Source organism: Hemiscyllium ocellatum, chromosome 11 (genome assembly GCF_020745735.1).
Source record: "Hemiscyllium ocellatum isolate sHemOce1 chromosome 11, sHemOce1.pat.X.cur, whole genome shotgun sequence".
Lineage (NCBI taxonomy): Eukaryota > Metazoa > Chordata > Chondrichthyes > Orectolobiformes > Hemiscylliidae > Hemiscyllium > Hemiscyllium ocellatum.
In genome coordinates, this window is record NC_083411.1 from 87,007,493 (window position 1) to 87,019,737 (window position 12,245).

The 12,245-nt window shown below is 40.5% G+C and overlaps 1 protein-coding gene across 6 annotated transcripts in view; it reads right to left on the reverse strand.

Moving 5' to 3' along the window:
• phka1a (phosphorylase kinase, alpha 1a (muscle)) overlaps nt 1-12,245 on the reverse strand; it is a 126,313-nt gene that overhangs the window by 99,570 nt on the left and 14,498 nt on the right. For 4 of the 6 annotated variants that reach the window (XM_060832662.1, XM_060832663.1, XM_060832661.1 and 1 more), the window contains exons 5-8: nt 8,926-9,008; nt 7,186-7,266; nt 5,909-6,007; nt 2,975-3,121 (exon numbers count right to left, since the gene is read on the reverse strand). In XM_060832662.1, the coding sequence (XP_060688645.1) occupies nt 2,975-3,121; nt 5,909-6,007; nt 7,186-7,266; nt 8,926-9,008 (410 nt within the window). Of the gene's footprint in view, nt 1-2,974; nt 3,122-5,888; nt 6,008-7,185; nt 7,267-8,925; nt 9,009-12,245 lie in introns of those variants that run through there. The other 2 variants (XM_060832660.1, XM_060832664.1) reach the window with 2 other exon arrangements.

Below are 12,245 nucleotides of genomic sequence, written 5' to 3' on the forward strand. Positions count from 1 at the left end.
AACCTGTCACCAAGTCACCTTTAATTTACTTGTGCACAATACACTGGCTGTAACCAGCCAGATCAGAGTCAGTCCCCTGAACTGAGGGGATTGTAAATCCTCTGGTTATATTGGTCAGCCAGGGCTTTCCTGACTGGGGTTGTTAACCTAGGCCAATGAAGGATCTCGTGGTCAACAAGATCCAGCTGGTTCCAATCATTACATCCCTCCCCTGACCCAAGTCCACAGGTGTAGGCTTGTTCTTGCTTTGGTGCTTTTCTTGAAACATTTTCGCCTCAGGTCCCGTTCCTCTGACTCGGTCAGCATGTACTAGATCATAGCCTGTCTCATACATCCAGAAGGTCGTGGGAGAGTTCCCTCCACTTTCTCTGGCAGCAATGATATCAAGGCTGCATTATTCTTGGTCTCCGAAGTTTCCTTGACATTAGACAGAGGGGGAAAATCTACAGTTTCTGCCAGGCCATCTGGCTGCTCTGAGGGGCTAGTTATATTTTGCTCCTGCCCCGTTTGCAAGCTAATAGCCTTCAGATGATCAGATGTTTCTTCAGGACTGCCTCACCTACCCAAACTTTAAGTTATGGGACCTGACGTCATGTCAACTTCATCTCGTACGCACACAAGGCCATTTCCATGGCTTCAGCACCAAACTTGGTCCCTTGAATTAAATTGCCTCTCTCACTTAGGGGAGGCATGTAGCCGGCATTGACATTCCCAATGCCATTTCAGTCTTCTACACCTTCTCTTCCCCCCCACCCCACCTCAATCCCCAGGTCTGGGAAGATTAGGTTTAAAAGCTACTGCAGAGTCTACACCCATCAGCAACTCTGTTGCAGCTATCCCTGTTGTTGCATGAAGGATGATCCTATAACTGAACAGGAACCAGGGACAGTTTGATATCAATTGACACTGTACGCTGCTTTTCTAAGCCTTCAACATTTGGAGCACTGGTCGAATGGATAGTGTGGAGCTGTCCTTATGCACAGAAAATCAGTTGACTTCGGGAAATATTCAAATTCCTGCTGGTAAATGACATCCCCATTGTCTGCAACCAATACTTCTGAGAGACCATGTATCGCGAACAATGCTCGCAGTTTTTCAAACATCATCCCTGGGTTTGCTGAACAAACTTTATACATATCCAACCATTTTGAACAGGCTTCCACAATGACCAGGAACATTGAGCATATGAAAGGACTGGCATAGTCGAACTGCAACAGATTCCAGGGTTTACCCAAGCACTCCCATATCTGGGGGCACTGCTGGTGGCAACTTTTGTCTTTGTTTGCACTCTGGGCACTGCCCCACCAATGTCAGCATCCAACCCTGGCCACCAACCATAGCTTCTCACAAGCATCTTCATTTTAGAAACCCTGGATGACACTGGAGCTCAGCCAGCAATCTTTATTTGGGACAATTACTTTTGCTCCCCACAGAAATATGCCATGCTCTACGGTGATCTTGTCTCACCAGGTCCAGAAAGGTTTCAGTCTTGGTTGCAATGGCCCTTCTGCTTCCCCCAGTACTACCAGCTGTTTTAGTTTTACTAGGATCTTTTTGTGCCCAGAGTTGGATGTTGTCAACGGTGACTGGAAGGGTGTCCAGGAAGATTCAAACCAAAACGGACTTTGCCAGGGGATGTACCACCAGGTGGAGTATCTACAAGTGGGAGGCATCTCAAGGCGTCTGCTTTAGCCACTTGGCTTCCTAGACGGTGTTCTAACTTGTACTTGTTTGCGCTGAGAATAAGGGCCAACACGGAATTATACCAGAAGCTTTGGGCAGTACTGTCTTGTCTTCCTTCAGTAGGCCTAGCAGCGGTTTGTGAAGCTCCCCAAATAAAGGTCTGATGCCAGAAATGCTTACCCCCAACTCCAAGATGCCTGCTGCAAACAAATGTTCTTCAGGTGTCTACTGTTTTCTCCTGTCGCCACTAAAATAACTGCACAGAGGCCGGTATCCTGTTACTGAGCCATTCCTTTACTTATCTGTACCCAGTACACTGGCTGTGATTAGCCAGCGTGGAGTCAGTTGCCTGAACTGAGGAGGTTTTTTTTAATTCAACGTTATACAAATTGACAAATATGCAACACACTAACAGTTAACAGTCAAAAAAAGAGAAACGGGGCCCTGAAAACAAATGCCTTAAATCCTCCTATAACAAATAGGATAAGCAATACATAGAACCAACAAAGTAAACTACATCGCAATCCTCCAAATAAAACTCCTGGTTTTATCAGTTAGCCATGGCTTTCCTGATTGACCCAGGTTAACAATACCTATCAAGGATCTCGTATTCAACAAGATCCAGTTGGTTCCAATCACTACACCTGCTTTGTGAATAATTTATGTCACTCTACTTAGCCATGGTAAGGCTTTACTTTGCAGTCTTGCAACTGTCATTTTACTGAGTTACATCAGTAATTATGAAGAAAGGCATCTCTTTACATGATTGGGTTTACATTTCCTCATCACTACAATGCACCCACCTGGTTCTTCCACTTTCCAATCCTAATGTCAGAACTACTCCTAGAAAGCAGAGTAAATGTGAAGATCTTAATTGCATAATTTTGGCTACAAAAATAAATTATCCCATTGAGTGCAACTGTAGCCTGAGTATAAAAATGCTGATGAATTCAAGGTTGTTTCACTTATCAGAATCTCTCAGAATCAATCTCTATTCTAGAATGCTTTAGCCAATTTGGGTCAAGATGGTGATAGTACATTTACCGAGGAAACTCCCTGGTCAACATTACTAACACTAATACTTCAATGAGAGTGCAAGAGAAAATATTACATCAAGTTGAAATGTACCTCATTATCACTTGTTACATTGATACTAACTTTCATGAATACAGAAGAATGGCCAAGTAGATTGCCATCAGAAAGCTGTATCTCAGCTTGATACAATTTGAATTGTATCTCAGCATAAGTTAGTCTTAACTCAAGGGAAAAGCAAGTTGGGAAAAAGATTTACCTGCAGTTTTATAATGATCTCTTGTTTAGTTAACTCTACCAAATCAATATTCTCTACTGCAAAAGCTGGGTAGGAGATGACTGAGAGGAGACCAGCATCTATCTCTTTGGAAGTTGATGCCCTAGGTAACATTGAATGTAGAATAGACTGAAATAAAATGCACATATATTTTCATCAGCAAAAACAATACAACAATTATTTTATGCATAAAAATGCATAACAACCATATTATTGCTCAATGTGGTCACAGGTACACAGTATACAATTAACACCTGGGTCCTACCACACTTTAAATCAAACAGCTACACACTTATACCGATGAATAACACTTTCATAGTGGAAGTAATATGACTCATAACTGAGTCAAGGAAAATATTAAAACTCTTACTGGCATTGACATAAAGATCTGAAGCTAATAATGTAGCATTATATATTTTGGCTCAGTGATAACACTTCCACCTCCATGTAAGAATGTTGTTGCCTCAAGTCTCACTTAGAGCAATCTCAGATGAAACCTCATTGCAGTATTGAAGGAGACCTACAGTGTTGAAGTTCTATCTTTCAACCAATATTTAAACTAACAATCCCTCTGACCACCAGATGAAGGTAAAAGAACTAATGCTATTTGAAGATGAGCAGTGGAGTTCTACCTAACGTTCCAACCAAAGCTTATCCCTTAAACCTCATCAACAAAAGGATTATTTGGTTGGTTTTACGTGATATCTTTAGGGCCTTGATATGTGCAATTAGCATTATAATGGTTTTTAATTGGTTGCAGGACATCCTGAAGTTAGCAATTATGCAGCATAATTGCTTGCTCTTTCTTTATTTTCTTTACTCTCATTTTATCAAAGTTAACTCAAAAGTATGTTATTTATGATCCAAGTCTTTCATTTTGTTTTCACTTTGTTGGATCCCTGATTCCCATAACAGATTTGTTAAATGTGCGCATTCTTCATTTATTCTTTCCCTTTAACCACTCTTATCTAATCATGAATATTTGTGGAAAGAAGCTTTTCTCCCTTTTTGCAATGAATCATTATTTCTTATTGAGGCAGTCATTATGTAGAATAATTCTTCTCTTTGCACAGCCTGCAATAACTAACATCTGAACATTTAATCCTTTACCCTGGTCGTATGTGTTTGGTTGATTTTATGACATGGTTGCAATATTCAAGGTAAATTAAAATCACTTCAAAAGAGATTCCTCTGATGCAGTGATAACATCCCTTCCTCTGTACAAGGAGGCCCAGGTTTACATCCCATCTGTTCCCAAGGTGTGTAATTACATTGCAGAGCAGGTTAATTTGAAAACATCGATAGGGTAAATAAATTCTCCCTGGGTTGGGGGAATCCAGAACTAGAGGGCATAGGTTTAGGGTGAGAGAGGAAAAATCTAAAGAGACCTAAAGGGCAACTTTTTTCACGCAGAGGATGGTGCGTGTATAGAATGAGCTGTCAAAGGAAGTGGTGGAGGCTGGTACAATTACAACATTTCAAAGCCACCTGGATGGGTTTTAAAGGGATATGGGCCAAGTTCTGGCAAATGGAACTAGATTAGGATATCTGGTCAGCATGGATAACTTTGACCGAAGAGTCTGTTTCCATGTTGTACATCTCTATGACTCTAAAAGCATTACCCTCTGACTTATGTTGTGTACATGGACTTACAAAAGGCACTTTGTGAAGTGCTAAACAATAGGCTTGTGAGCAAAGTTAGAATTATTGAAATGAATTGTACAGTATAGGATTAAAAAAACTGGCGTAGGTACAAGAAACAGTTTGTTATGGAGTCTGCTATGCTCTGGAATCTGCATGGTCCTCATACATAACTACAATTCAATTTTTAAAATTGATTATCTGGCCATCAGAAAATGCACGCCAATGGTCATATTAGCTCGCAATACATGTTACCTACATGCTAAATATATAGAAGTTATATACAGAGGAATCTCAATAATCTGAATATTAATTATCCAAATTTCAGATTATCCAAAGAAGTTCTCAAGGTCCCGATAGAAACATTACATCAAAGAGATGTTTCCAACACTGATTGCGTTTTTTGTTTACAATGATTAAAAATGAATTCAGCTTACTGAAATGCTGCCAAAGAACAGTCCTGGACATTGATGGGAGCCCAGGCACTGCCTCCAAATACGGGGGGGGGGGGGGGAAGCTGAGGGGCAATGGCATTGGACAGGATTATGGGGTGAGCAGCGGCCAGATTGGGGGCTCACACTTGGTGTGCTGCTGCCAAGTCTCCTGAATGCGGAGAAGACTTAGCAAATACTCACTGTGTCAATCCCATTGAACTGATTACGGGGGCGGGGGGGGCTTCACCAATGCTGCAGATCCTTTACACAGGTGTGTCTGCCTGCTCAGAAACAAACCCTGAGACAGAGTGTGGGAGCAAGGCAGGCAGAGCGAGGAAAAAGGAAACTCCGAGCCCCAGAGGAGAGGCATTGAATTAATTAACCAAATAATCAATTATCTGAACGAAATACTGCCCGCCCATCTCGTTTGGATAATCAAGGTTCCTCTGTATATGTAACCACAGCAAAGTTGTTTATAAAATATTTGATAGTTAATAATATTTTCTATTAATTGTATATTCTAATATAAAATTTTTCCCCTAGTATAGCTCACAATGGATCACAAAAGTAGATAATTTTAACAGTTTAGGTTTCTACTTTAAAGCGTATTGCAATAGTAAAAAACAACTTTAAACATTCAGTGTTTAGGCAGATGGCTGTAAATTTAAGCTAATGTATATGCCTCAAGCACTTCAGACATAACATATACAAAATTTGAGATGCAGGGCTAAACCTACATACATTAATATGACTACAATTCGACTAAGTATATTAAAGTTTTGCCAGAATACATTGCAGTCACAACACAAGTTGAATTTCACCTTCTTTGTTTAGATCTTACTTCACAGAGCTGTACTTCATCTGCTAGAACATGGATAACTGATTTGGGGCCTCCATTAGCACCAAAGAGGTTCAATTCATCAAGTGCTTCGAGAGCTGCCTGTGGTAAGAAAAATCAGTTTTTGTTTCAGACCTTGCTTAAAGTAAGATTTTTGTTTAAACTTGAGAAAGCTGTTGTGTTTTTATGCTTATAGACTTACTTCAGCTGTAAAGAAGTTTGGCGAGACCACATCTAGAGTACTGTGTGCAGATTAAGTCTATTTAATAAAGGAATGATATACACACCATAGAGGTAGTGCAGCAAAAATTCACCAGACTGATTCCTGGGAATGGCAAGAGCGCCATACAAGGAGAGATCGAGTCGATTGGGCCCGTATTCACGTTAGTTTAGAATAAGGGGTAAGTCATTGAAATATGGAAATCTGACAGGGCTGGACAAACTGAATTCAGGGATGACATTTCTCCTATCTGGGAGCAAGGTCACTATCACATGATACCAAAAGAGAAAATGCTGTAGCCAGATCTGCTGAGATTTTACAGCATTCTCTCTTTTGGTTTCAGATTCCAGCATCTGCAGTAATTCACATGATACTGGCTAAGCCATTATGGACAGAGATTAAGGGAAACCTCTTAATTCAGGGTGATGAACCTTTGGAATTATCTACCATAGGAAGGCTTAGAATACATTTAAAAAGTGGGCAGATTTCCAGACACTATAAAGATGTTGAGGGGTGTGAGGAGAGGTGGAAGTATGATGTTGAGATTAAGGATCAGCCATGATGTTAAATAGCAGAGCAGGCTTGATGGAGCAGCTTACTCTTGCTTCTATTTTAAATGCTTCTATCTTTAACTGATTTTACTAGCCACAGTTGATTTACCTTTCCCTTAGAGTTTCTGTGCCTTAGGTGAGATATAGAACTGTTACAGAACTCACTGGACTTAAATATTTGCCATAATACTCACTGTAGTTTGTATTTTAGTGCAATACGTGTCCCAAACTCAACAATAGCAAAGCATTCTATTCCCTTCCATCCCAATTAATAGGCTTTTAAAAAGTGGACAGATAGTGTAAACAGATAGTGAGAATCTGTGCACACAAAGAACTTGGCTGCACTATGTGTCACATTGAATCCTTGCAACAAACAACGGAAGGTGACTTTCATTCCAGAAGCTTGGATCAGATTCAAGTCCAAGTTCCAAGGCATGTCAACACACTGGAACATCCAGTCACACTACTTTGCCACTTTACTCTCAAGTATTTTTAAATTCAATACTTACTTTGGCTATACCTACAGAACTGGCATTCAGTTCTGGAATTCCTTTATTTGTCTTGTCACCACGTTCCCACATGCCATAATCCTGCCAAATGAAAAAGGAAATGTGAGCAACAAGTTTAATAATCACCAGATGGGCCAAATACTGTAATTCCCTTTGCAGAAAAGGAGAGCCTAAACTGATTATACTTCAGTTTTGAGTATGTCATAGCACATTTCCAGCATACAACTAAACTGGGAGGCAACAGGAAAAATCCCCACAGATTTAGATGCGGCTCAGTTTAAGTGTGTAAAACATTGCAACAATATTTAAGTTTCTCTTCCACTGTTCCCAAAGTGGGGAAAACTCCCTTCTCTCACTTCACTTTGAGGCAAAATATAGGCTCGTGGAACTTTGAATGTGAACCCATACATTGCTGCATTGTACAAACTGCAGTGAACAGTACCCAATAGGAACAAAGGGAAATTTGCCCCTGAAAGCCCTCAGAAAATACCTGAGAAAACCCAACCATGAGTATGACCAATGCAAGACAAGTTACCCCTGATCATTTGACTTGGAGAGGAGCTACACCTCCAATTACAGGTTGCTTCACTCCTATTCTTGCTGCTGATAGGCTTACTATTATGATTGGAAGAGCCACCAGCAGTTAGGAAAGTAAAGTGGGAGATTTGCCAAGGGAATCCTTCTCCAGTAGCTGCAGTGTCATAGGCCAGAAGGGCACCATGTTTTGCTGTGATGAGTGTCTGCCAGTGAATTTGAAGAAGATATTGCAAGATGGATGAGTAAAGTGGAAGGGTAAAAGAGAAGAAATGTTGGGTGGGGGGTGCACGGGGAAACGTGGGACAAGAGAGCGGCAAGAAAGTTGATGTGGAAGAGGAAGGCTGCAAGGAATAGCTGGGGGAGGGGAAAAAAGGTGACAGAAAGGGAGTCTGTAGGATGTATGATAAGGTGTAGGAAGGAGTCTGCCGAGAGAAGTTGCCAGCTGCTGTTCAGGTTGGGAAGAGACTACGAAGGAGAAAGGACCACTTTAAATCTGTCAGTAAAAGAATATTCAGCTAAAGGTGAGAATGGAAATCTTGAAAAGATTGAGATTTGATTAGCAGCGTAAGACGTAGTAATCAGGTAAATTTGTGCAATCATTTGTGCAATCAGTAATCATTTGTGCATAAGTATTAGCTGCACTCTCACCAGTTTGCACAAGTAGTTTTTTTTAAAATATAGTATCGGTTATTTTGAACTTTTGTTGTTATCTTGCACCTGTTGTCTTGTGCCAGTTTAAATGCTGTGGTGTCGGGAAAATTAATACTTCTTTGCAAGATGGGAAGAAGGTTAATGGAAGATTGATAACTGAAATATTGATGAATTCTAATTCCGCTTCAGTGCAAGTCCAAATACTATATGTCAAGACAAACACAGAAGGTATTATTACTACCATCTTATAAATTAGTTGATCAGAATGAAAAAGGAGCCTTTGAAAACCAAAAAGCATCCTCCAAAATTCGAGAGGTAGCCCTCAAGAAAATCTCAGGAACCCTGGAAAATAACATTATTTTAATGCCTAGCAGTGACATATATCTTGAGTCAAAATTTTTATAAAAGTAATCATATATTTTAAAAAAGCAGAGAATAGCTAGTCACCATCATCTTTAAATCTGTCCTATAAGATTTAAGATAATTGTGGTTATCTTTTCCCATGACATTGTAAGGTCAAATAAGAAACACAGAATATCTGGGTATACTCACTGCAACTTTATAAGCCACTTCAACATAAAACACAAGATTTTGTATAAAATCCACTTCATCCAGAGTGAAAATTATATGAAGCCCTAGGGAGAAATAAAACACTCATCATTAATTCTTTCAATTCAGACATTAAGTAATCCATTTCTGATACATAAATTAAACTCAGCCTTTTTGCACAGCATTTGTGATGTAATATAGTGTCCCTATCTCTGAGCCTAGAGGTACAGGTTCAAGTCCTACCTACTCCAAAGATGTATCATCTCTGAACAGATTGAGTAAAAAAAATTAAACTCCGCTTTTATTATATGTGGAATACACAATTTTACTAGTACTGGAGACTGAACTCTATTTCTTTCGATTACCCTGTAGAACTGTAAATAATGGCATTTAAAAATACATTTACCATGGTACCTTATTCTATATTTATCATTGTTGACAACATATTTACACAACTGTGACAATGCTGCTCCTTTAACAAGGTTATGTTGTCCTTAATGGGTTTTTTTTCCCCTGAGAGTATGCTTTCCTTTATTGGTCAGAGTATTGAGTACAGGAGTTGGGAGGTCATGTTGCGGCTGTACAGGACATTGGTTAGGCCACTGTTGGAATATTGCGTGCAATTCTGGTCTCCTTCCTATCGGAAAGATGTTGTGAAACTTGAAAGGGTTCAGAAAAGATTTACAAGGATGTTGCCAGGGTTGGAGGATCTGAGCTACAGGGAGAGGCTGAACAGGTTGGGGCTGTTTTCCCTGGAGCGTTGGAGGCTGAGGGGTGACCTTATAGAGGTTTACAAAATTATGAGGGGCATGGATAGGATAAATAGGCAAAGTCTTTTCCCTGGTGTCGGGGAGTCCAGAACTAGAGGGCATAGGTTTAGGGTGAGAGGGGAAAGATATAAAAGAGACCTAAGGGGCAACTTTTTCACACAGAGGGTGGAATGAGCTGCCAGAGGAAGTGGTGAAGGCTGGTAACATTTAAGAGGCATTTGGATGGGTATATGAATAAGGAGGGTATGGAGGGATATGGGCTGGGTGCTGGCAGGTGGGACTAGATTGGGTTGGGATATCTGGTCGGCATAGACGGGTTGGATTGAAGGATCTGTTTCCATGCTGTACATCTCTATGACTCTAAACGACACAGACTCCAAAAAGTCAAAGTTGAAGGGTTTTAGAACCAGTTTGATTATAGCTAACAGATACTGCCTCAAGCAACAAGATTTCAGGTTTTTGAAAAAAAACTTGTACAATGAAAGGGGACTGGCCAATTCCCCCAGCTCAGTCTCTCTTGTGTTTTGGTTTGTTTCTTTCAGAAGTAATGTCGTAAAAGCTGCTGAACCCAAAGAAGCAGGTTCAGGCTGATCCTCCCCTCTCTCTCTCTCTGACTTCTCTCCTGTAAGACTCTTTTGATTTTTACTTTTTATACCAAGGGGTGTTTATGGGAATTGTTGCAATTATTGGGAATAGCATCATTAAATTGGGATAATCTGTTGGGTTTTCAAATAGGTTCAGTTATTCGGTATTCTGTTCTCTTTTGTTCGCGTTTCCTTTGGTAATCTTGCAAATAAATTGTTTCATTTAAAACATAGTGGTTTGACCAGCTGCATCCTTCCTGGAATATTCACATTACACCTGCTTAAAACAACTAGCAAAGTTAGGGTCTGGGCTACCTTCTTGTATTGTTTTGAAGGGGTCTGGCCTGGTTCATAATACACCTTTTGGAAAATGTTTCAAGTATATTGAAGTAATTGAATCAGAAATGTTTAAACACCATAAATTCAAATAAAATAAAGCCACAGATAGTTGGAGTAAGGTTTTCACAAAGAAGTGTAGCTCTTTTGTTGTGGATGAGGTGGTTGGTTAGCTCACTGAGCTACTGGGTTATAGTGCAGATGTTTCTTTACCATACTGGATATCATCATCAGTGCGAGTTCCATGAAGCGCTGTTGTTCTGTTACACTCGGTTTTTGTGTGGTCCGGTCTGTTGGGGTGAGCATTACTTCTGGGTCTTCTCTACAGCAGTTTGTACACTGGGTCTATCTTTGTGAGTTTAGGCTTGATGGCCTTTTTGGTTGAAAGCCAGGCTTCTAAGAACTCATTAGCACATCTCTGGTTGGCCTATCCGAGGTTAGGAACTTTATTATAGTTTAATTGATGGCCCTCTTGGTCTGTGTGTGCAGAGAAGAGGGAAAGTGGATCATGTCATTTAGACGTCAGTTGGTGTTTGTGAAGTTGGATCGCTTTTTTTTTAATCTCTTGTCCAATGTAGTGCTTGTTGCAGTTGTTGCAAAGGATTTTGTATTCCACCTTGGTCCTGCATGCTGCAGGTATGGGATCTTATTCCTGGTAAATAGTTGGTGTTGTGTGGCTGTTGGTTGGTGCACCGCCATAATACTGAGTGGTCATAATAGCCTGGTAGTTAATTTTGGTATGTTCTTCACGTAGGATAGGGTGGCCAGTGTGTTGGTAGGTACAGTGTCTTCTTGGTGTTGTCTGTTGGACAGGCATCAGCAGATAAAGCTGATGGGTTATCCGTTGTTAGCAAAGACTTTGTCTAAGTGTTCCTCTTCTTCCCTGTGCAGTTCTGATATGTTGCAGTGTGTCACGGCTCTTTTGAATAGTGTCTTGACAGCTCAGTTTGTGAACAGTGAGGTGATTGCTATTATAATTGAGGATCTGGTCCATGTGGGTGAGCTTCCTGTATACTTTGGTTGCAAATCCTCTGTTGGTCATCTGTTCTATCATGACATCTAAGAATGGAAGTTGCTTGTTGTTCTCTTCCTCCCTGGTAAACTTGATACTGGTGAGTACATGTACACTGTTGATAAGGCAGTATGTTTCTTCCATCTAGTACATTTGATGATGGCAAATGTGTCATCCATGTATCGTATCCATAGTTTCAGTTGGATCAGAGGAAGGGCTGTTTTCAAGTCTCTGCATGACTACTTCTGCTATTAATCCTGAGGTGGGAGAACTCATTGGTGTGCTGTTGCCTTGTTGGTATATCTGGCCTTTGAATTCAAAGTTGATGGTAAGGCAAAGGTCTAGTAGCTGGAGCATGTTGTCTGTGCTGATGGTGTTGCTGGGAGTCATTGTCACAGGATCCTCTAGTAGTGTGGCAATTGTTTCCTTGGCTCATGGTATGTAAATGGAGGTGAATAGAGCTATGACATCAAATGAAACCATTTCATCCTCGTCAATTTTAGTACTCATGAATTTCTGGGCCAAGTGAATGGAGTGGATTAACCTGCTAACGGGGTGTTTCAGTCTACATTGTAGTTCCTTGGATTGGTTGTGCATTGGTGCACCGAGTTGCAAGACTGA